The following is a 26,660-nucleotide window of genomic DNA, read 5'->3' on the forward strand; positions in this document are numbered from 1 at the left end:
ACTGATTACCCACTTTTCTTTCCTGTTGAAATTCGGTTGGCCTAAGATGTTAGAAATTTCTTCCTTTTTGGCTTCCTCATCAACCTTTGATCGGAATATTTCAATGCCAACAACAAGGGCCCCATTGGCCCAATACATTCTCTACATAATGTTCTTCAGCAAGTGCTTTGTATGGCTTCACCAATCTTTCTTTAGAAGAGAAGGACCTTCATTTACTCTTGTGAATTTTTTTGTTGTTATTAATGAGGAGTTTCTGTAGTGAATTAATGCAGAGATTAGGTTAAAGGGACAATTGGAGTTGGTTAAAATGGCCTGCCCTTTTCAGAGAAGCCAATATTCAAATCACAGAAACATCAATTATAAAAGATGTTATTCCCCACACTGATCTAGAATGGTTTGTCTCTCTCATGGTAAAACAAATAAGATGTGGACGCTTGTGTCCAGGCACACTTTACATCCTTTGTACCATTGATTAAAAAGTAGCTGTAGAGATTCCATTTTGGATAAAATGATAAAAATTAAAAGTAAACCATTTATTAAAAAATCAATACATAAAATGACTACCAAATTTAAATTAAAACATAATAAAAATTTCATTTTTAATCAAGTTTTTCTTATTGGTTAAGTTAGTAAAAGGTGCTAAATTTTGGCTTGTTAAAATAATGAAATTAAACATTGTTATTCCTCTATATGTTTAAGTAACTTATTTTCATTATTGTCCTCTTTCCTTTTCCTACTGAGGGAACCATTCATGAAATTAAGCACTGTCTTTCCACTATATGTTTAGGTAACTTCTTTTCGTTACTGTCCTCTTTCATTTTCATACTGAGGGAACTATTCACGGATGTAAAATAAGTCTGCTATCTGCAAGCTGGATAGTTGTGCCTTGGTGTCCTTATATTTCACACTAGTCTTTTGTTAGGGTAATTTTTCTTTGTGCAAGGTCCTGCAGTTTGTTACTTCTGTGCAGTATACTCCAATTCCATAAGTTGTTTAGGTGAATTTAAGAAAAAAAACTTTTAATTTCTAAGTTCCGACCTTAAGTATGCGATTCACAAGTTAGATAGGTGTGCCTTTTTTGTCATTAAGCTTCTTTTTGCTTTTTTGTTACGGGAATTTACCTTTTTGGGTGGTCCTGCTGCTTTGTTATTTTTGTGTAATGTAGTCTAATTCCATAAGCCTATCTAGGCCAATTGCAAGGAAATAAAAATTTCTATTTCTATTTCACACCTAAAGTTTTTGATTGTGAAACAGATATTAATATGTTTCTAGTACCATGATGAGATTTTAGTTTTGTTTTTGAGGGATCGCTTGCAGTGTGTAATTGTGTGAGACACTCACAGAATCAACTGTGTCACTTTTTACTTTATTATTATCCAACTCTGATGTTTCATGTTTCTTCATAGGCTCCTTCATCAAGGATAAACTCGAAGCCAACATACAATCAAATGATAGGGATATTGAATCATACAAATGTTTCTTTGACAAGTTAAGACAACTGAGATTAGCTAGGTAAGAGGTGAAGTAAGAAATAGGATATACTTATAGCATGGAGATTAGGAGGTTACCACATAGGCTGTTTTATTAATCAGTCATTACTTAATTAATTAATTTAATAAACTACTTAGCTGTTTAGTTATAACTAATTAATCATTTTTTCTTATTTTATTTGTTAACATTTAACAAAACCAATTGAGCATCCAACCATCATCTTTGTTGAATTTATTCAGTCATACCAAAGATTGTTCTGTCATTTTTTCTATTTCAAAGGCATTCCCTTAATCTTCTACCATTGCGATGACTTGATAAAGCAAGAATTTTTTGCATCCCCAATATGGATGGGATGATTCATGCGTCTCTCATATTCAATTAGTGCAGATTGTTTGAAAGTGAGAAGTTTTGCATCCCCAATATGAATGGTGTGTTTGGTGTGCCTCTCACATCCAACTAGTGCAGATTGTTTAACCATGCATAGCTGGATGTTTGAAGAATGAACTTTGATTCATATTTGAATGCATCAACCTTTCTCAACAATATAAGTAATGCCACAAATGTAAAGGAACTCATAACACAACTATTTTTCTAATTATAAATCAGCCTCATAACATAACCAACAAATGATGAGCATACTGACAAAGAAGATGATGAGAATTAATCTAAATATTAGCATAGATATTACAGATCAGGTAAGGAACCCAAGACTAAGCACCAACCCTTGATAATTAGTGTGCGGATTGACTATGATTCATTCTTCTTCTCATTTCCAGAAACATGGTTTGAGAAGAGACCTTTGGATATACATCATCACCCATTGTGAAAAATAACTAGAGGGCAATAGCTATAAAGTACACAAACATAGATATTCACTTGTTCCTTTCCATAATATTCTATAGTGTTTTAGTCGGCTCCAAGATAAGGTTAGTTGTTAATTATGGAATTGTCTTCTATAAGATTTTAATATGAGAGCCATCTGAGTGAGTCTTTTCTAGTAGGCAGCTCTGTTTGTTACCCAATTTTTACTCACCTTTTCCAACAGAGATATTTTGTTAAACAATTTGCCTTCAGGTGTAATGTATTGTTTTCAGTTTCAGATTTGCAATATGTTTCGAATAATATCATGGTCAATGTTTATAGGCATTACAGAGAAAGAAAAATTACAGCAAGAATAAGAACATCTTAAATCGTACGGCAAAGAACAGATTTTCCAATAACAAACCCGACCTTAATATTGCAAATTACATGACAGTTATGTGGATATTATTACAGCTTCACATAATAAACAACAACTTAAGACAAGCATTGAAGAATCAACAATATATTGCAGGAAAAAGGCCAGGACAAGTGATCTTGAGCTCACTCCATTTCAAAGGTTCGTGCCATAGAAGGAACAACATACGCCAAGAGAATGCTGCTCATGTCCAAGAATACATGCTTCCACAAGGAAGCAATCCCACGCTAAGATGAAAGTCTATCAGCCAGCAAGCTCCAGATTGATCCAATACTATCCCATGGCCAGGTAGATGTGTTATAAATATTCAGCAAATGTTACGAACTCCCACATCTACCAACAACTCACCCTATGGATTAAACGGTGGACATCACCAAGAAAAAATGCTCCACGCCAGGGGAGTTTCTTCCTCCAAATTGAATGCCCACACCAAACTAAGGAGGCTTCAGACCAAATAATAAAACCTCACACCAAGAATGGTTGAAAACCACAACTTGCAGACATATGAATAAGCCACACCAAAGCAAAGGATAGCCTCAAGCCATAATAAGGATTGAAGTACACGCCAAGGATATAAGCTTGCAAATAGGTATTCATAACTCCAAACTCAATGCCAAGAAAACTAACCAATCGGCTAACATAGGAGCCAATTATGAAGCGGCCATGAATCCTTCCAATATCGCAAATAGGCACCAAGACTTTGAAATAGAATAGATGCCAAGAAACTCCCAAATTCTCAAGCCAAAGTTTACAGGTCTCACCCCAAAGCTTACACCAAATAAGAAAATTCAATGCCAAGGATAAGCAAGGCAAGTGGCTAGGTAGAATCTTTAATCTCCGATGCCCAAATAACTCACAACAATGAATACTTCAATATCCCAAAAGAAAGCTCTACAAAGGTGTCCAATCTTCAAGATATTTATATTTATAAAACTCCAAAAAATTTGCAAATGTTTCTTAAAGAAACCACGCAAAGGATAACTCAAATCTGAATTTACCATGAAAAACGTGAACAATATCTCCAACAAACAAATATTAGCCAGGGTGGATCATTCACTACCAAAGCTAATCTTCTCCAAAAGGGTTTTCGTCCTCAAGAAGGCTGATATGAATCAAGTCCAATCTCCAAACCATGCATGGTTTTCTCAATCAAAGAGAAATAGCATAAATTGAATAATCTTCAACATAATGAAAATGAGCTCAAAAGGTCTATTTAATCTTCCCCAAGCCCAATGCCCTAATGTTGGCACCCACCTTTAGGGAATCACTTTATTTGATAATTTAAAATATGCACCAATTTAAGTCACTAAATTAATTAACACCTTATAATTCCCTATGCACCAATATAAGTCACTTTACTAAATTAAATAACATCAAATATTTATTTTAACTTTAAATTTTTTAATGTTATTTTAAATAATACCTCTAAACACCATAAGTCACCAAGATATCATTAATTAATGCAATCACCGACTATCCCAAAATAGTAGCACTGCCAACTAACCAAGTCAAAGTCCAGACTCCAAACTAACACTTACTAAAAGTACTGAAAATGGGCTAATTTTCCAAAAACCCTCCCAAAACTATCATTCAACTCCATTAAACCATCTAAGCTTACTAGTAAAATCTGATTACCCCTCTGAACAAGCTGACACAAAACCTGAACATTAGCAACAATTGTTATGCTAGAGAACCTAAAAATGGGCACATTACAATTTTCCCTTCCCTGAGATTACTTGTCCTCAAGCAATGTCAATACAACCCCACAATCATCAGACTAACCCAAACTGAAAGCAAGAATGATCCCAGGGCCACAAGTCAACCAAGGAGATCTATAGCACCATCTACTCAAAGCATTATCCTGCAAGGTACCAACACAAGAGACCTCCTGAAAAGCCCTTGTAAGAAGATCAATCACATAATGCATAAACTCAATTAACTCCCTAGATAATTGCTCTTTGAAAGAACCAAACCGATGCACCATAGCACTAAACTCCAAGAAGTCAACATTGGCTCTCTCATTCCCAACAGCTACTAAACTACATACCAATATGATCCCAAGGTTCCAAGCCAGTCTCAAAAAGTGACCACCATGTTGACTTTGCGCTATTGTGATCACAACTGTGAAATCATCAAGCCCAAACTGCACTCTCCTCTCCTAGAACACTAGAAAGTAGTCATTATCAAATCTCAAGCTGAAATACCTAAAAGGGTTGAACCCTATACCATGAAACATATACTGCCAAGGCATCTCAATAAAGTCCATATCTACAATCCCATTACCAAACTCAATCCTAGGCAATGGAAAAGAAAGAATACTCAGCCATAAAGCATAAATCTCAGCATATCCCTCGAGTTTTCCCTAAAATGAATCTGATCAATCACTGCCAAGGGACAAAAATAGAAGATGTCAGCATAACCAACTCTAAAATCAGCCAACTAGGGAGTGCCTTTGTGATCGCCAACTGAAAACATATCACCAACATTTAATCTCCAAGTGTCAAAGCTAATGACCCAAATACTCCAGCAAACCCAACACACTACAATAAACCAATCATCATCCGTATGCATGTATACTAACACCCTGAAACAGCTGCAGTGGTCAATACTCTCCCAAGTGGAAGTGAAAAATAACATAACTATACGTGGAAGATCTCCCACAACCAGCAGCACTAAAGCCTGTAGAACACGAAATCGATCTGCCCATAGACTAAAGTCACCATAAACAATGTGGAAAATCAAGGGCAGCGATAAACTATTGGAAATTTGTTGTCATTGATGTCATTGCATAATTAATGGAGATCAGCTTGTCACTGGCAACTTTAGTGAGTTCAAAATGCAAAACAAAACAAATATTTTTCTATTGTGGCCAACTTTCCTTCTTTGATCTGCCCATCTATGGGTTCTAAAAAAAATTTTAAATATATTTCTTAAGGGACCACCTTCTTTGTAAAGTGTGCCCCATCCTATGGGCTGCAATCGATTTAAAATAGAATACTTTCTAGTGATCTGATCTCATTGAGATATGTGCCCATTTTTGGAGGCAAAAATCTTATTTCCTCCTTGGCTGACCTACTTGAGGAGATGCAACAATTGGTGAAAGGGTGTAATAGTTGGCATAAATAAGAGGTCATTTAGGAGATCATTTGATCAAGCAATCAATAGAATATCTTTTCTACTCAAGGCAGAATTAAGCAGACGTTAGAGCAGTTATAAGGATCCTATGTGAGCAGAATTTTTGAAGATTTATTTCAGACTTATAAGCAGACTTGTTTCAGATTTGTGAGCAGACTTGTTTCAGACTTATAAGCAGACTTGGTTCAGATTTATGAGCAGACATGTGAGCAGATTCATGCAGACTTTAAGGGCGAATGATTGCAAATATATGAGTAGATATTCCTGAAGGACTTAAGTAGATATTAGGAGAGCAATTTTTTAGTAAATTCGTGGAGGAGGATCAGATCTGATTTAAGAAGAAGATCCATCACTTATCACTTTACTCTTTTAGAGATTGGTGCCTCGTTTTTAAAGAGATTGATGTCTCTTGCTGAATTGGTGCTCACTTGTGGGGATTGGGGTCTCCAGTGGGTTGGTACCTACAAATCATCTAGAAAGGATTGGTATCAACTGTGGGTTGCTACATACGAAATTTATAAATAGTTTCTAATATAAAAGGTATCTTTTGCCATGGTTTTCTCCTGCATGGGTTTCCACGTAAATTGTGTGTTATTTGTGTTCCTAAACACTAGATTTTGCATTTGTGGTTGATTAAGTTTTTTGAAGTATTGTTATCGTGATTAATTAAGTGTTGAAACATAAAAGTTTGTTATTATACTGATTAATTAAGTGTTGAAAAGTAAAAGTTTGTTATTATACTAAGTCACCTCTCTCAATATAATTTGTGCCATTCAATTGGTCTCAAAGTGGGTTCCTTCGGATATAGCCTAACGGCTTGATAGTAGATCTTTAAGAGCACTAATGGTTGGACAAGAAGGACGCAAATTCTCATCAAACAAGGCACCATTCTTTGAAGGGACACAAATTATGCCTTTTCGAGCATAAGGATGGAAACCTACTTGAATGCCCTAGGATATGATGTTGGCAATCAGTGGTAAATGGCTACACATCCCCATCAACTCCCCCAACGGATTAGGCTGAGAAGAAAGAAAGTGAAAACGATGAAAAAGCCAAGCATGCGATTTTGTGTGGATTATCCAAATCCGAGTTTGTGAAAGTTAAGCATTGCAAATCAGCTAAGGACATGTAGGATAAGCTAAAGAAAATCTATGAAGGAGATGGTAAAGTGAAGAAGGCGAAGCTTAAAACTCATTGAAAACAATTTGAAAGCCTCGAGATCACAGAAGAGGAGAACATAGCTTCCTATTTTCTTCCTGTTGATGAGATTGTGAACATAATTAGAGGACTTGGTGAAGAAGTTGACAAAGTTGTCATTGTTCAAAAGGTTCTAAGGCCCTTACCCTTAAGATTTGATTCTAAAGTTTTGGCAATAGAAGAAAACAAAGATACAGATACATTAACAAAGGACGAGTTGCATGGGATCCTTACCACCTATGAAATGAGGATTAAAGACAAACCAACAAAAGGAGAGCCAAACTTTAAAGCATCAAGGAAGAGCAAGAACAAAGCATGTGAACCGAGTGAAAGTTCAAGCAATGAAATGGATGTAGAACAAGCTCATTTCCTAAAAAAGTTAAAGAAAGGATCTGGGAAATATCAAGGTAAATTATCATTCACATATTTTAATTGTGGTAAAATGGACATTTTGCTTCTAAATGTCCACAAGATAAAAATGAAAGTAGCAAGGATGAAGAGGGCCATTGAATTAAGTTAGGAAGAAAGCGTCATCAAAAAAAGAGCCACAAGAAGAGGTAGAGCTCTTACAAAAACAAGAAGATTCTTTATTAAAAAATGGACATCAGCTCATTGGAGGGAAGCAATGAAGACAGTTCACGCAGTGATGGAGAAGAAGTACTTTTCACGGCAATGGAAGTAGACAATGATAAAGACAACGAAGAAGGAGAAAAGGAGGCATGCAATGAAGATGAAGAGGACGTAGATCATGAGGAAGAACTCTACCATGCTTTCGGAGAAAACGAAAAGGCTGAAGCTCTAGAAGTACACATGAAAGTAAAATTAAAGAATTCTATTGTAAAGTAGTCATATTTTGTGAACTGTACAAGCTCTAGAAGTACACATGAAAGTGGAATAAATCTATTGTAAAGGGTCCTCCAACCTATCTCTGAATTACTACAGGATGTTCACCCACATGACTATAAGGAGGAAGTTTAATGGAGGACCTCCATGTACAAGTGAAGCATTGTATAACAAACACCACACAATGTAATTGTAAGCAAATGTTCTCCACCATGTCACACAAGATCGTACTGTCCAGTATATTTCATTATTTGCTGTTTTGATAACTTCACAAATGACAATGTTACAACATCAGTTTATTATCATTTAATTACAATAAACTCACTTTCCTACAAATCATACCAAGAATAATTTGGAAATACTTCAATACAGCTGATGCCATTTTACGTTTATCATCACCATAATCAAAGCAATTAAGAAATTCTCTCAGGAATTCTACCTGAAAATACTCCATTAATTGACATTGCGACTTTATTGAAATTGATAAATCCTGCAACGTCTGCTCAAATTCTTCTGCATGAGCTATACAAACAATAGAAAATCAAAGAACATAACAATAGGCTATGCTAGCAAGCTCAAATGAAGAAGCACACAGAACATAAAAATTCAAAACAGAGCAAATGCATTCCAAATGGAAGAAACTAGGTATATGATGAAAAATGTAACTAAAACTAAAGATAAGAACCATGTTTTGTGCTTTCAAAATTTAAACCTTAAGTAAAAGTAAATACATCACAAATAGGGATGACTATAATGCAAAATGCAATTAAGGTTTGCATTCTAAATAAGGATCATTTCACTTCTTTCAAGTGCAAAACTGCATTCGAACCATAACTTCATTTCTGAACAATTTTCTCTATGAGCTCCTCAATTTATTTAATAATTTATTGCACATTTTAATTTGGGCATTACTTTCTAATTGCTAATCACATAAAATATCATACTCTAATCACTTATCCACAATACATTCTCTAGTAGTCATCAAGGTTTGAATTAAAATGTCATCAGAAACCTTGAGGCCTTTCAGGTTTCCAAATTTGATGACTACTTCATTATATGATAGCTTCCTAGAAACTCTACAGAATCACTCGATCTTCATCATCTACTCCACAAAGTATATGTATCTTCATGTTCTGAATTTTATTTTACTTACTAAGTTTTGAAAGTTAATGAGTTATTTCTTGGACCAGCTACTCATTGGATTCCTTCAAGCTTTCCTTCTCACAAAATCCATTTCAATATTCTCCTACTATCTTTTCTGACTTTTTACACTCAGTCTTTTCTTTTTCATACTCTACCCAAGTTAATGTTATTTAGTGCATGTTTGGGCAATGACACACTGTAATGTCCCTACTAGTTAGTGATCATTGCCCTGCAAAACAGAATGTTAGAATACAACAAGTATATATATATATATAATGTAATTTGCAATTAAACTTCAATTACATAATTAACACTAATCTCTATTCTTATTTAATAAAAAGGATATGAGTGCAGTACTGGAACATGTCCTTAGGCGGGTGTGAAGCTCGCCTTCTTGGAACCCATCTTGGTTCCAAGCCATACCAGGAAATCGAAGGTTAATTCGATTCCTGTATTGGATATAATTTCTTACACCCAAGCCATACCAGGAAATCGAAGGTTAATTTGATTCTTGTCTTGGATGTAATTTCTTACACCCAAGCCATACCAAGGAAGACCATCATATATGATCAATTCCTTGCCTTGGATGATGCATCTCATCATCCAAGTCTACCAGAGAGGACCGGCCAAATCCGTCTCTTCTTGGATGAACTTTGTCAACCAAGCCATAACATATATGCATATAGATATTCAGTATATACTACCTACCAGGGATTATCATAATCCCTGAATTAGACTACGGGGATTTCCCCCCAATAGCCTCCATCATATAATCACATTATTGCCATTCATTCATATACAACATTTCATAACAACTCATATTATCAATATCATTCGAATTATAATTCATATTATCATTATTACTTACATTCTAATCTTGTCACATACAACATTATGCTAAAATTCTGTAACATACAACATTGTAATAATGATGACATAATTTTGTAACATACATATTATAATATCCATGACATAATTCTGTAACTACACATTATAATAATAATAACGACTTAACCATTAAAGACTACAAGTATATTTATATGTGTGTGTGTGGCACACACATCCACACACATATGTACTTGTGGCGCTTCTGCTCTTTCTCCCTATACTCTTCCCTCTGCCTATGCAGTTGTGCTTCTTAACTCTCTGTATCCTCCTATCTACCTTCTCTTTTTTCCGTATTACCTCTCTGTTCCCCCCATTCCCTGCACTGAGGTTCTTCCCTTATACCCCGTGGAGGGGAAGGGTTGCATCCCTCCATGGGTCCCTTTCGCACGAAGGGATGCAACGGCTGCGACTACGGTCACATCACTTCGTGCGGGGGGGAAGGGTAGTCGTGATGGCTCCCTTGTATTTGCATAGTTCATAGTTTTATATCACTTTGTATTTAATATTTTAATTTAATAATACTTTCCTTATTATTTTATATATTAAATATATTGACATTTTAATCATTTGCTTAATAATACTTTTTCTTTATTATTTTATATATTAAATACATTAACCTTTTAATCATTTATTTATATATTACCTTATTTAGTTAATCAATATTCAATGATTTATTTCCTCTTTAATATATTAAAATTATTTAATGAATTTACATTAGGTGATACCGCAGGGGTTATCACAGTCCCTCCGTCTCAATTTTGCTTGTCCTCAAGCATATTTAGATCTTCCTCCTTGAATTTGTGGGGGTGTGTTGTGACCATTTCACACATCGCCCCATTAGAATGGGGACCCCCTCTTTTTCTTGGATTTTGCCTTTCCCTTAGCTAGGTTTTCTCTCTGCTTCCTAGGTTTGGAGTGAGTGAGTGGTCAACTGGGCTGGGTAGATTAGGGTTTCTATCGAAGCTAAGTGTGTTGTCCTCATTTTTGTTTCCAAAAATGAAGGACCACTACGGTGGAATTTTTATGAAAAATGAAAATTATTACTCTATGGCACGCTTCCCGAGGCAAAATTTTGACTAATCCTTGGACTAGCTTGATCCTCAGTCCATTCTCGAACTACGTTTCAAATTTCGTCCAATTCTGGGTTCGTTTGCCATGCCTTTCCTTCAATTTCGGGTTTTAAAACCCAAACTGCAGGTGGAGAATTTTCTTCAAAATGCAAGTTTTAATGATATTCATTGTTGTGGTCTTTGTAGGGGAATTTTTGATCACTTACATGTGCATTTTTTATTTCAAATATGTCACTTGTAATTTATTTTAAGTTTCCCATTTAATGTTTTTATCTTTTTGTTGTTTTTTGGTCATTTTTAGTTAAAATAGGGGTCTTTTAGCTCAACTGCAAGTAAACTTGCAGTTTTTCCAAAAAACCCCTACTTTAATGGGTTTTACATGTAATAGGGATTTTAAATCCCCATTACATGTGTGCAAGTGTTTAATACTTGTTGTAGGGATTTTATTTCCCCCTTACAAGTATTTTTAAACTTGCAGTTTGTCTTTTAAAACCCGATTTTAACATAAAGTTCATTTTTGACAATTTTTAAACTTGTCATTTGTCCAAAAAAACCCGATTTTGGCTTAATGAGTGAAAAGGTGAAATTTTAAACTTGTTGTTTTATATCCAAAACCCGATTTTAAGCATGAAAGAGGAAAAAGTGCAAATCGAACTTGTCATTTTATATCTAAAACCCGATTTGCTTCCTTTTGAAGAAATCGAACTTGTCATTTGTTTTTCAAAACCCGAAATGCAAGAGGGAAGCGATTTTGGACTTTTTCAAAGCGAAATTCATGGATGAATCGTTGGATGAATGAGGCGTTTTGGGTTTGTATCCTATCTTCTTGCATTTTTGGAAATCTATCATGCCATTCCAAGGACAAATCCGCTGGTTTTTACCCTAAGAAACAGCAACTGCGTTTTTTTTTAACGTGCCTCATGAATGCCACGATTTGAGCAGTTAAATCTTCAATGTTGCCCACACTCCTAAATCGTTTTGGCCTTTCTTCCTAAGGCGTGGAGGGTAAGAAAGGTTTCGCACCATTTAATGGTGCATTGAATGTGTAATGTGTAATGAATGCCACGTTTTTCACAAAAACGTGACTCTCTTGGCTGCGTTTTAAATCCTTTGGCATTGATACCTCTTCAAACACCTTTGGTATTATTGCTTTAGCAAATACCTTGATCGTTTTGCTGCAACAAACTTGAAATCAACACTTTCATTGGCATTTTACTCTTGCAAGTTTAAGATTGCTACCATTTTTGGGGCATTTTCACAAAAACGTGATAAGGGTTTAAAAGTTCAGTTTTGCTTCTTCATCTCAAGAAGTATTGCATTGTTGGAGAAGCATTTTGATTTTCCAATCAAGGTATGTTCTTCCTTTCTTCTCTTCTTTTTATTTTCATGTTTTCTTCATTTTTTGTTATTAATTGCATTCTTCACATGTGTTGTTCTTCCCTTAAAATTGGTTTTCATGAAAAAAATCTTCCCTTTGAAATGCAATTGTTAAATTGCATTATTCTTCTCAAAATTCCATCTTAGCTAGTATTCGGGATTTTTAATCTCGATTACAAGTTCGCTGGAAATTGTTGTTCTTCCCTTACGGTTGAGAAATTTAATCATTTTTGGTTAAATTTCCAAGCTTGAAAAATGTGAAATACCTCTCTCTTGCAAATTCGTGTTTTGAAAACCGGATTACATGTTGAAAAGATCTTCCCATTTTCATGAAAATGACTATCCCGGATATTCCCATTTCTATCCATTCACGTTCCCCATATCCGCACTTTCCATTTCCATCATTTCCCGCAAGTCAAAATCCCATTTTTCATCCGTTTCTCCATTTTCGAATTTACAAGTATACTTGTATTCGGGTTTTAAAATCCCGATTGCATGTATGTACTTTCCAACTTGTATACTTGCGAAAATTCCCCCAAGATCCGAAATTGGTCAAAGTCAAGATTTTCCCATTTCCACATGTCTTCTCTCTTCTTCTCACAAAACCGTGAAATTCAGAGATCGAAGTTTTACCCATTTGAAAAAAGAAAGAATGATATTTGCAGCTGATTATGATGTGGCCTTAACCCTTTTAAGTCTTCATCACAGCATTCCAGGTTCGCAATCAATGTCAAATTTGCCGGCATCGCCAACTCCAAAGAAAATGAAATACAAATATGATAAATACCAGAATGAGGTTACACCTTCCCAGGTCTCCTCGCCATTGGATCGCATCAGGGACACAGAAATACGGCATGTTGATATGGCAGAATTCATTCACAGGGTAGAAGATCCACAGGATAACAACTTGCAGCGGCTGTTGGACAGCCATATCCATCATGCGTCTTCTTTCCCAATGGCTGCCCTAGAACCTGAATTTGTTCTTGCATGCGCCCATCATTTTGACAAAGAGTCAAGAGTCATAAAAAATGATGATGGTGAAGCCATAATTCGTCTTGATGCGGATACAATCGAGAAGGTCTTCAAAATACCTCCTGCACCTGTTTACATGGAAATCACCAAAGAAAGTGCAGCAGAGTATTATGTGAAAAGAGAAAAAGATTGCAAGCGCCACATCAATAGGTGGATTCATGAGCCACGTCCTTCCTTCTCAAGATGGGCAAAGTTGTACCGTTGTGATTTCAAGTGGGAGATAGGAGACACCATCACTCTTCTCAGCAGAATGTTAGGCCTTGAGCACTCTAATGTCTTTGAGCCATGGATGTATCAATTCATCATGTTCATACGGCAGTCGCATCACATTTCATGGGGTGAAATCATCAGCGATGCTTTGTGCGAACAACTTGCAGCGGTTCCTACCACTATGACCTTCTTTATGAATTCTTATTTGGTATATTTAGCAGCATCACTTAGACACTTTCCAGGTCTTTCTACCAAGGGTGATCGCTCGCTCATACCAGTTTGGGAATATTATGACCAGCTGCCTTTGAAACCTAGCAGACTACATTTTAGAAGAGTCCAAGACGCATTCTTTGGATATTTTATGTGTCAGTTTGACATGGATCTCAGAAATAAGCGAGTATCAGATGAGGCATGGGTCAAGGTATCTGAGTATGGGTGCTTATTCCTGCAATTTCCCACCTTCACCTACATGAGGATTGGGTGCTATGATGGACAACCATACATGCTACCAAGATACCCGACCGATAGGATAATTCTTATGGAGTTGGGTAGACAGATTATGGCTGTTCATACTCTTCAGTCTGCTAGACACAAGGTTGGAATGGGGATCTCCAGCACAAATCCGTTGAAAATTGGTCGATACTCCCTTGTCACATCTGTGAAGGCTAAGGCCATGGAGGTTGAATTGCAGGAAATCAAGCTTAAGAGGTTCAAACCTAGAGCTGATTTTGATTATAGAGGTATGAAGGAAAAGATCAAAAAATCCTTTGTACATGTTCATCGCATTGAAGACATCTGGGCAGATCTCCGCACAGAAGCTGAAGTCCTGAAGATGGATTACTGCAGGCTCACTATTGAGCAAATTGTTGACTTGAACTTGGCAGATATCCCACAAGGGATGATTGATGATGGGCGTATACTTGATCCCGAATACACTTCACGGAGGGTTGAGGAAGCTCCACTTCCTTTGATCCAATGGTCACATAAAGAGTGCGTCTCCATTCTTGACAGATTTCAGCCTATCTTGGCCAACACTAACGCATGGTTGAAAAGCAATGCTGTTAGACTTATCAAAATCAAGGTTGGTAAAGAAGATGATTCTACAGGGCCTCTTGGACGAAAGTCTGAGATTCAGATTGATAATAAGGAGGGTGCTTCATCTTCAAGCACAAGGATCAAGTTACGAGTTAGTCGTGCAGTAGTGCTTCCTCCTGAGGAGACAACTACTCGTGGGAAGGAGAAATCACGGTTCCATGTTCGGGTGATCGATCTGGATAATCCAGAAGAGGGGCAGCAATCTGATGATGCGCCTAAGTCTCCAGTTTCAGACACGCCTCATGAGGTCATTCCTCCAGTTTCTATTGAGACGCCTCTTTCTCCTCCTGATTTGCTCATTGATGAGTCTCCTCAGAACGCAGTTCCCATTTCAGCATACGGGCCTTCTCCTGAGCAACAACGAGAAAGTGTGTTGGAAGTTCCTGAAGATAATCCCACTTGCATTCAGTTATCAGAAATTGATACTTCCACTTCTGGTTTTGAAGAATTCATGAGGCAATCTTCATGTCCGTTGGTAACTGAGCAAAACATAGTCGCTATTCAAACAGATATTCCTCCCAGGGTGACCACAGTGATTCAAACAGAAACTGCTTCTCCTTTGCCTACAGCTGTTATAGGAAGTGAGTTGATGACTTTGCCTCCATGGCTTAGTTCTTTCACCCCGAAAAGAAAGAAGCAAGAGATCTCACCTGATGCCTTCGACTACCAGCAACTCAAACAGTCCAGATCCAAAGTTGCTAAGAAGGCGAAGACTATTTCCAGGGTAACTGTTGATAGCAACAAGATGAAAGTAGCTGAAATTGTGGAACCTATTGCAGATAAACCACTTGATGAAATGTCAGCTGCTGATTATAAGGTTACAAGGGTAGAATTGGGCAAGCAGACACATGAAGTCATTAAACATGATGCTCAGTTTTCTGTTGCTTCACTAGTGCAAAGGTGTGACGATCTTCTTGCAAAGAAAGACAAGCTAGAAGAAGAAAACCGACAGCTCATGGCAGCCATCAATAAAATCACAAAACCTGCTGCTGAAGGGAGTAACTCCATAGGTTCTTCCGGTTCCCAAGAATCGATTCGTGGAGTAGAAAGGGCTGCTCAAAAAGTACAAGCACTGGATTCCTGGATTGATCACCTTCATGATCAATGCGTGCAAGTGATAAAAGACATTTTTCAAATAATGTCTAAGCTGGAAACCATTGAGGAGAAATTGGATCAGACTTCTAACACTTTCAAAAAGAATCTGGAAAGTGTTGAGAAAAGTCTGGCAATCTGGCGTACCATGCCCCAACAACAGCTGAGTATTTTGCAGGAGCACACCATCATCTCTTCCAGGGTCATGTACTTGGAATTTGAGGAACTCATGGAAAACAAAACCCTTGTTCTTAAGTCCCTCATCGAAGAGATCAGTGATGCAAGGAGATTCCGGAATGAAGTTTATCAAGGTATTGTCTCACATTGTGAAAGGGCCTCTTGCAATATAGTAAGTCAGGATGGAGAGCTAATTCCAGAAGAAGAAGTTCTTGCGGACTTACAGATGAGGATTCATGGTGAATGGAGGAGTGAACAATTCTCGGCAGTTTCAATTCAAGCATTGATGAAACATCAAGCCTTTTTGCATGAGATCCAGTCCATCCTGGATAGAGACAATTCCGCGCTCCTCCGTTGTCACGACACTATTGTGAAGACTATGGTAGTTGCTAAGAACACTCATGAACCGAATCCCGAGGAACTACAAGCGAGCATCCGGAAATTTCAAGGATTCATGTCTTCACAAAAGGCAACCTAAGTGTTTTTCAACACTTAGTTGAATTTTCTCTCTTTCGTAATCTTTAGTTGTAATTTCGTTTTGACAAGTTACATGTAAAAGTAATTTTTGTAAAATACAAGTTACACATTACTTGTACTTTTGTAATTACATGTAAGGCAACTACAAGTTATGTCCGATTAGGACTGTAGTTGGAATAAGTCTTGGTTAGTTAGAGTGACTCTTAGTTAATTAATGAAGTCTCAGTTATTTATTGAAGGAGTCTTGGTGGTTGAGAGAATCTCTCAAGTTAGTTAGGATCCTCCCACCTTTTTCTCAAGGCTCCTCTTCTATAAATACTTGAGAGGTCCATTGTAAATATATCTTTTGGGAAAGCAAGCAAAAACTCTGCCAAATTTACAGCAAGTAGTCTTTGAGCTTATGTATGTGGATTGAAAGTTTTTGAAGAAATAATAAAGAAGGACTACTCAAGTTTTGAGTCTTTGAGCTACATGTTTGAGTTTGAATCTTTTATTTCTTCTATGCCAAGTGTTTCTAAAGGAGCTTAGTCCAATCTGATTTGAAGTCTTTGAGCTGCAAGTAGAGAAGATTAATTAAAATAGGAAACTCTCTTGAAGGAGCAGCAAGTCTTTGAGCTTGCGTCTATTGTTGAGGAAAATTACTGTTTGATAAGAAATAGCAGCAAGTCTTTGAGCTTGTATTAGTTCTTGTCTTTGTGTTAAAAGAATAGATTATTTCAGTCTTTGAGCTGTTATCTTTTATTCGTTGTAAAATTTAGTATAGCAAAGGGTAGATAGGACTTCCAATAGTCAAGTCTTTGAGCTTGATATTGCTGTCCCGTCCCGAAGGAAGTGACGGGAGTCTTTGAGCTTTCAGGAAACTTCACTTCCTTTCTCTCATTTTACTTGAAAGTGGTTACTGCTGTTATTCAATCGCTATCCTTTTCTGTGAAGAGAAAAAGGATATTGTCTTTCTTAAAAAAAGAAGAAAGGTTGCTGTCCCATCCAATTTTATTTTCCAAGTTGTAGTTAGATAGGGGGAGCCTTCCCTTAATTAGGAGAGTTTTTACTCGTGTGCTGTAGTTGAAAACACAATTTTGTATATTTCCCCAAGTGTACAAAATTTTCAACCAACAAAGTGAAGTCTGGATTTGGGAGGTCATAGGTTGTCTGCCTTGACCCTAGGGTTGTCTTAGAAGAGGTTTTACCTTTCAGGAAGATTAAAGATGAATAGATTGTGCTAAAAGGACGAAAGGTCTCAGTTCAGGGTAGGTCAGAGTGTTGGTTTTCATGTCAGAGTCCTGTTTTCTTCCAAGTCAGAGTCGACTAGGATGAGTCAGTGGCCAAGGGGAGATTCAGGAGGCGATTTCAGGAACTAATGAGCAAATTCACTTGATGATAATTGAAGAAGTCTTGGAAAGTTATATCCAAGGCAAGGAAAGGAGGTTTGAGGTGTAAAATGAGCCAAAACCATGAATTTCGCTCTTGATCCTTCTGAAGGGTCCAGGGCGAAATTCATATTCCTCTGCCCTGCTCCTTGTCTTGACCAAGTTTGAAACTTCTACTACATGGTGTCGAAGACTAGGATGCATATTTGCCTTACGAAGAAGGTTTGAAGTGACAAAATGATGAAAGTGAGCCTGGAAGAGGAAATTCGCTTCTGATCCTTCCAAAGGGTCCAGAGCGAAATCCTCATTTGACCCTCAATTTTGGTCTAAGGCATTGAAACTGAAGAATTTGAGCCAAGTAAATGGCAAGGAGACATAAGGGTGATAAGGAGAAGTAAATTTGACCAAGTTTGAAGTGAAAGGAATGAAATTGAGTGTGAAATCAACCCAATTGGATGAATTTTGCTCCTGACCCTTCCAAAGGGTCCAGAGCGAAATTCTTTGAGGTCACCTTTTTCTCCTTGTTTGCACTGGAAACCTTGATTCCTTAGGCGTGGTAAGGGCAAATTTTCATATTCTAGCCCTAGAGAATGATTGAAGATCTTGGAAAGAGTGGATTTTGCCTAAGGCATGGATTTTCACTCCTGACCCTTCCACAGGGTCCAGAGCAAAATCCACTTTTCCTACACTTTGGTCAGGGATATGACCAAGATTGTTGACTTTTGAGGCATAATTGAGAAGGTTTGATGCATGTTTGCCTTAGAGAGGAGGTTTAGGACCTTGAAATGATGAAAATCAACCTGGAAGGAGAATTTCACTCCTAACCCTTCCAAAGGGTCCAAAGCGAAATCCTCCATTTAGCCTTCTTTTGGCCTTAAAAACCTATTTTTTTAACCTTGCCTAGAGCCAGTTGGATGGTGGATTGTTTTGATTAAGATGAAAGAAAGTGAGAAACTAAAGAGTGAGGATTTCGCTCCTGACCCTTCCAAAGGGTCCAGAGCGAAGATCCTTATACACCTCAATTTCTTCTTTGTCTAAAACAATTTCCTAGTTTCTAAGGCATGTATGGAAGTGTTTGACATGTTTTTGTCTTAAGGAAATGATGAAGAGTGGAGGAGATGGAGGATTTTAGCCTAAAAATTGAATTTCGCTCCTGACACTTCCAAAGGGTCCAGAGCGAAATTCTTGAAAGCATTCATTTTCCCTTTAGCCAAAGTCAGGACCAAGATGGAAATGCAAGGAGAGTAGTCTATGTTTGCCCCCCAGAAAAGATTGAAGAAGGAAAGATGAGCAATCAAGCCCAAAACATGATTTTCGCTCCCGACCCTTCCAAAGGGTCCAGAGCGAAAATCCTCATAACCCTCATTTCCTTCCTAATTTTGGCTAAGTGTTGATCTGTAAGGCATGTTGGAAGGTGAATTGACATGTTTTTGCCTTTGGGAATGTTTGAAAGCGATGAAAGGTGGAGATTTTGTCCAAGAATGGAAATTTCGCTCCTGACCCTTCCAAAGGGTCCAGAGCGAAATTTCCCATAAACCTCATTTCCTTCTTTGTTTCGACCTACATTCTAGTATCGAAGTGATGAGGTGTGAGAATGTGAAGGATTTTAGCCTAGGAGGTGAATTTTGCTCCTGACCCTTCCAAAGGGTCCAAAGCGAAATTCCTTGCAAACTTATTTTTTTAACCTTGCTTGGGCTTAAAACTTTGTTCCTTGGATGAGAAACGATGAAATTTATCTTGTAAGGAAGAATGAGGTTGAAAAGATAAAGAATCAAGTCAAGAATGAGATTTTTGCCCCTGACCCTTCCAAAGGGTCGAAAGCAAATTTTCTCAAAACCTCTCTATTCTCTCAAGTGTGGGCTAAGGTAAATTCAAGAAGGAGAAGTCCTTGGGCGCGACTTTGACTTGCCAGTGATTATCAAATTTGAAGGAATTGAGCCAAATCATGAATTTCGCTCCTGACCCTTCCAAAGGGTCTAGAGCGAAATTCCTAAAATCACTTATTTTCCTTGCAAAATCAAGTCAAACTTGGGTTTTTATAGCTTGGATGAGTGTGAAGAAGTGTTTTCTTACCTTTTGAAGTTGAATCAAGTTGAAAAGAGGAAGGAAGAAGCCTAAAACAAGATTTTCGCTCCTGACCCTTCCAAAGGGTCTAGAGCAAAAAACCCTAAAACCATCTTTTTCTCCAAAATTTGAGTGAAGTCAGGCCTAGGCCTAGGTGAGAAAAGCTCTTTGGATTGCCCTTGAATGGTTTTTGATCATCAAAAATGCAAATTTTGAGCTAAAGCTTGAATTTCGCTCCTGACCCTTCCAAAGGGTCCAAAGCGAAATTCTAGATAAGTCCTATCCCTGGCTAGGTTTTTGAGCGAATTTTCCTTTTTAAGCCTTGTGAGGATCAAACAAATGTTGCCAAGTTGAGAAGTGGATTCAAAATGAGGGAGTCTAGATGAGTTGAAGTGAAGAAAATGAAATTGAGTGTGGATAAGCAAGCAAGAGGTGAATTTCGCTCTCAACCCTTCCAAAGGGTCCAGAGCGAAATTCTTCAAACCCACTATTTCCTCCTTGTGTCAAGTCAGGATTTTGATTCCTAGAGTGTAGTTGAGATTGGAGTGAGGTTATTTAAGCCTTGCAAGATGAGTTGAAGTGAAGGAGATGGAAAATTAAGCCGAAAAGGTGAATTTCACTCCTGACCCTTCCAAAGGGTCCAGAGCGAAATTCACAAAATGTCATGTTTTCCTCTAGGATGGTGTTGAGCCAAGTCAGTGATCAAGGTGGATTTGCCCTAGAGATTGCCTTAGAAGTGATTGTGAGTGAAAGAAGTGTGAATTTTGACCTAAAAAGTGAATTTTGCTCCTGACCCTTCCAAAGGGTCGAGAGCGAAATTCTCATCATCACCTAATTTGCCCATGTTAGAAGCTAAAAAGATGGATCCCTAGGCTTTGTTAAACTAAAGCTAGCATATGCTCACATTCAAGAGGATTTTGGAGTGAAAAAATGAGGCAATTGAGACCAAATCAGGGAAATCGCTCCTGACCCTTCCAAAGGGTCCAGGGCGAAATCCTTGGAGATGCCTATTGTTCACCTTGTTTGGGCTAGGCAAAGGCATGATGACAAGAGCATGATGTGGTAACAAATCAAGGTTGTGAAGGTGTCGATAGATGGAGTAAATGAACCTAAGTGAGATAATCAAACAAGCCTCCTTGGGGTGATCTAAACCTCTCTCATACCATGGACATTCTAGTGTCTATGAAAAGCATCTCCTTGATTTACCTTGTCTCTTTAAATAATTCACAAGCGAAATTCTTCAAGGCACATTTCTTCTTGTTTCAAATCACTCACTAAGTCTTATCCTTGATTAAATAAAGAAAATATACCTTGATTAAGCAATTCCTAAGATTGGCAAAATCAACCTAAAATCAACCTTTAGGCTTTGAAATTATCTTAAAAATCAAATAATCCACATTTTGGCGCTCAACACATTTTTTTGTATTTTATCATCAAGTCGGCCAGCTTGTAAAGGGTTTTATTTTATTTATTTATGCATTTGTCAAGTCGGCCTATTGGGCAAATAATGTGAGCGCCCTATAAAGGAGAGGTGTTTTGTGAAATCATTTATCATTTATTCATTCTCTCCTATGCGAATTAGAAGAGCAGATTTAGAGGTGCGAAATTGAGCAGATTTAGGCAAATTTCCAGATTTTGAAGAATACTTGAAAGCTGGTTGAAGGCGAACTTCTTGCTGGAAGCTGATTGAAGGTTAAGTCATCAAAAGGAAGGACCTGAAAAGTGATCAAAGACCTCTTATCCAGCAAATTCTCATTTTCCTTTATCCATTTTTTCAAGGTTGATAGCTAAAAATCAAGGAGGAGGTACGTATAATCAGATATTTCAAGGCATGTTGAAGATTTGATTTAATTTTCTATATCAATCCTTTGTGAGGTTAAGTCTTGCATAATCTGATTTAATTCATAAATAATATCAATTTGAAAATTCATAATTCTAAGGATTTATCACATTATTTTCAAATTGTAATCTTTTTATTTCCTTGAAAGGTCTCAAATCTCCTATTTTAAGATATCATGCTCAAACCTAACTTAAGCGTTTCTTGTAGGTATCAAATGACGACCCCCAAAGCCAATGGATCCACTACCCGGCAGGCTCTCATCAAGGAGGATCAGAAGAACGATGATTTGGAGACCAGGATCGTGTCCAAGTGGGGCAATATCGGAGACACCAATCTAGGGAACTTCAATGTGAAGAAGTTTCGAGAAGCACCCTACATCGGCAAGCCGTCACCTGTTGCGAAGAGGATAATTGAGAGTGGCATCATCAAGGCCGCAGGCTTCCCCCCCGCAGTCAAATGTCATGAGTTGATGATTGAATGTGCCCGGCACTATGATTCACACTCAATAACGATCGTGGCCGAGGATGGAACTGTTCTAGCCTACCTTTCAGAGGAAGCTATAAGTGAAGCTTTTCATCTCCCGGAGCAGAGAGACATGATCTACAAAAGTTTGGAAGGAGCTAGGTCTATCTACGAGGATGATCCTGATTCTTGTCTGAACTTCATCAAAAAGAATTGGTTGCTCAAGAGTAAACCTCGCTTGAACAAGATTCCCAATACGCCGCATAGAATTGATTTCCCAAGAAGAATTCAAGGACTTGATAACCATGCTCAATCGGGTTATTGGTGCCTCTCAAGCCTTCTTCTTTGACAAGTGGATGTTCTTCTTCATACAAGTGATTGTCCAAGGAAAAGGACAGCTCAATTGGGCTAGAATCATTAGTAATAACCTGGACGCACTGTTGAGGAGGCTAGCCCCTACCAAGTCATTTCACATGAGTTCATATGTTATATATTCCTTAGTCAGAAGTTTTGAGTATGCAGGGCTACCACATAGAGGAGTTGTTGGGAGAGGACCTGGAGAAATAAGAGTTTGTGATTCTTATGTTCAACTACATCATCCGCTAAGGAATGACTACAAGCTAATCAATGACACCTTCACGATGTATATCACTAGGACATTGCAAGGAGGGATTCATCACCGATTGTCTCCGGAGGCACAAGAACTCGTGAAGAAGCATGGTGCATGGTTCATTCAGTTTCCAAAATTCACCTATATCAGGGTCCATGGATGCCCTTCACCTCCCTATATGTTACCAAGGTATCCTACAGACAAGATAATCTTACTTGAGGTGACTAGACAGTTGGCAGCTTATGCTAGAGCATCAAGACATAAGCATGGAAATGGTATCCCCGTACCCATACTACGAGGGAATTCAATTGAAGTATGTCCTAATTCTCAAGCCGCAGAGGATGCAGAGAAGGAGTTATCTCTATATTCGTTTACATCCTTTGCCTCAAGGGAGAATTTTGACCCTCATGGTCACATGGAAGAGACAGTTGGGAGGAAGCACAAACATGAGTTTCAAGTAGAAGACTTCTGGATGAATATTCAGGATGATATAGAGCTGAAAAGAAAGATGCATTCCAGATTACCCTTGGATCTCATCAAGAAATGTAAGGTTTATAGAGTAGCCGATCAAGCCCAGGACAGTGGTAGATATCTCCAATCTTCCTATGAGAAGGAGGATAAAGAGGTGAAGATAGATTGGAACGAGCCCGAAGTTGCAGACTTAAGAGCATTGATGGATCCCGTTTTAACTTGCACTCGCAGATGGGTGGACGTACAGCATCAAATGTAATATCCCTTGGCTAATCTAACCCTGTTTTGCTTATATGAACACCAAGGAATATTGTCAAACATTTGGCATACAATGTTTGAAGCCACTATAGTGAATTCTTTATTTGTCTTCTTTGGGTTTGTAGGCTGCAAATGAAGTTATGGAAAGCTTCTAACAATGCAAAGTTGTTATAGAAATGATATACTAGCTGTTTTAGACCTTTCCACACATATGTAATGACTGAAATTAACTAGTACAGCTAGTTGACATTAAGACAAACACTTGTCATGCATCTGAAAGTACACCTACAGCCATTAGGCATTTAAGCAAACAATTGGCATGAAAGCTAAATGGCTGATCAACGTAGAATGTTACCATGAATGTGGAATATGCAAATTATATTTCCATTAAACATATGCAACCTCCAAATATTTCATGATATAATCATAATAGAAAATGATGCAATGAAGTAATGATTTTCTAATACAATGACCATACATAGAAAACCTGGTATTTCAATGGCTGCCTTGATATATTGGTTTGATTCTCCTCATATGCAAATCCCTTGTCAAATATATATAGCTGTTCAACCTTTCTAAATCCCCTTCTATAGAACTCCAACTACTGTAGCGCACTGTTCACGGCACTGTTCATGCACACTGTTCACGGCACTGTAGCGCACTGTTCACGGCACTGTAGCAGCAAGAACAAACTTGCAATCTGCTCTTAAAACCTTGAATAATTTGTTGATAATCTCTCCCAACAAGAATGATATAACTCCATGTGCCAAAGAAGGATGATTCACAACCAATTATAAATGTTCTCCAACAATAAACTTCAAACCCTTGTAGAAAACTTCACCAATTTGCACAAATGAAAGAACTGAAGTATTCTTTCCCACAACTGCAATAATTCAGGTGTTATTTCACACCTTCAAAATTGCTATCAATAGGAAGTTTTCGTTTCCTATGATCAAAGAAGAAAATTGCGAAAGCCCTAGGCTCCACAATAAAAATCAATCAAAATACTATTCATCAACTGGATGCCAAGAATGAACTCTTGCCTTTCCTTTTATTCTTTCCTTAAGAGAGCTCAGACACCTTCCTGGCCAATGTGGGATAAAAGATTTATTCCCACACTAAATTATTCACTTAACGCACTTTATTATATTAAAGCGACTTTATTATTATAAAGTTACTTTAGAACTTTATAATAATATTAAAATATTAAATAAATCACTTAAGTCACTTAAAATTTAATATCTCTTGATGTACTTGTCTGATTGCTAAGCCATCTGAGCCAGGAGTCGACTCTCCCTGTTCTCCATGTGATTGGATGCCTGTCTAAAAATAGAAACCCTGAATAGTGACTTACTATAAATAGTAAGTATGTGGAACTGAGTCTAGAAAAAACCTGTGCAAAGGCCAAAACCTGAGTCCAGCTGAAGAGTAATGTCTCTAATCACCAAGTAACTGCCACACGAGGCCCTCTATCAATAATTGTTAGCCTACGAGGGTCAAATGATAGGCTAATTCTTACAAACTCTGATGCTCGCAAAATGGGGACATTACAGTTTGCCCTCCTTGAAATTGCTTGTCCCCAAGCAATCTCCACTGCAAAGAAACTCCAATCCTCGGGAGGCCCAAAAGAAGAATTGTGAAATGTCCCACACATCCTTAACCGACTCCTGTAGCACCAACATAAACATAGTTGCACACAATATCCCTGGATCCCAAACCCGGAATGGAAGTCTGCCAAGCCTAATACCCTCTGACTTCCTCTACGCTACTCTAATCTCAACTTCACCATGCCAGAAGTGGTGAAGCAAACCAATGGGACCCATCCAATACACTGTGCCAAACCTGTCGCCTCCTGGATCCCAAAACAACTGAACCCCACATCCATTCGCCATATAGAGATAAAAATATTTGGAAGTGTCTATAACCCAATATCTCTCTACAGCTCTCGGTAAACTCCCATGGATGTGATAACTAACCAAACCATCATGCCCACTGACACCATAGTCATCCTGTAACCATGTACCCATAAGAAAACTTTGTGACATAGAAGTAGCAAACCCTATTGGATACATATCAGCATGATGTATAACTGACAGCTGTCCCTGCAAGTAATCCCCCATAAACTGCTGAGTCGGGCGCTTGCAACTGCTCATCCCATCTTCTGAAGATGATGAATACCCATCCCACAAAGGATGGCATCTTGGAGCCAATCCACACGGATGCATCATCAAGTCCTCTGTGTGTGGATCAAAAGAAAAATGATGAGCACTCCTCACTGTGTAGTCACGGTAAAGTGCTCCAACCTCTGTCAATGGCTCATCACTAACAACACTTGAATCGAGCAGCTGATCCCTTTGATTCTGAAAAACAACAAGCTAGCATCCAAAATCAGCTACATGGGATGAAGTGACAGATTTGCTTCCAAGAGATGGAAACAAATCAACATGGGAGCCATACTCCCAACTAGATGACACTCTGCAAATGCCCTGTGAGGACGGAGTAGCGTTGTGTACTACCACACAACTCTCAAGAGAATCCACCATTGTGACACAAGAGCTACCAATAAACTGTCCTGCATCAGCTGTCACAGTACTGACCTCAGGAGAACTTGATGCAACTAGTGGTTCTCTACTGCTCTCAACCAAGGTACTTATCCCAGCTGAAACTTTCGTACCTATATCTATGATAGATGTAACCACATCCTCACTACAACTAGTGGATATAAAATCCTCATCAACTGCCTCTGTATATAACTGTACTATATCTGCAGTTGGTGGAGACTGAGCCAAACTCAACTCCTCGGTAAGCTTCTCAATCTGTAACTGTGACTCTTGAAGAGCCAACTCGGCACTCTGCAATGAGTCCATAGTCACCTCAAGCTCATGAGTGAGCTCATCGACCTGCTCCTCCTTTCCCTTCAATGCATCATAACAAATGCAATCCAACTCGAGAAGAAAATCCCTGTCCGCAAGTAGTTTTAGGTAATTTTGTTTCATCATTCCAATTGCTTCTCGAAGTGCATGTATCTCTGCAAGGGAAAAACCACTATCACCATGCTCATCTGTCAAAGGAGTACTCCAACCATAGGTAGCCAACATCTGACGAGCAACATCAAAATGCTCAA

The 26,660-nt window shown here is 38.0% G+C and overlaps 1 protein-coding gene across 3 annotated transcripts in view; it reads right to left on the bottom strand.

Moving 5' to 3' along the window:
* LOC131072079 (uncharacterized) overlaps positions 1–26,660 on the bottom strand; it is a 358,141-nt gene that overhangs the window by 164,443 nt on the left and 167,038 nt on the right. For 2 of the 3 annotated variants that reach the window (XM_058008112.2, XM_058008114.2), the window contains exon 16: positions 8,343–8,425. In XM_058008112.2, coding sequence (XP_057864095.2) covers positions 8,343–8,425 — 83 coding nt within the window. The remainder of the gene's footprint in view (positions 1–8,342; positions 8,426–26,660) is intronic. The other variant, XM_058008113.2, reaches the window with a different exon arrangement.

Source organism: Cryptomeria japonica, chromosome 3 (genome assembly GCF_030272615.1).
Source record: "Cryptomeria japonica chromosome 3, Sugi_1.0, whole genome shotgun sequence".
Classification (NCBI taxonomy): Eukaryota; Viridiplantae; Streptophyta; class Pinopsida; order Cupressales; family Cupressaceae; genus Cryptomeria; species Cryptomeria japonica.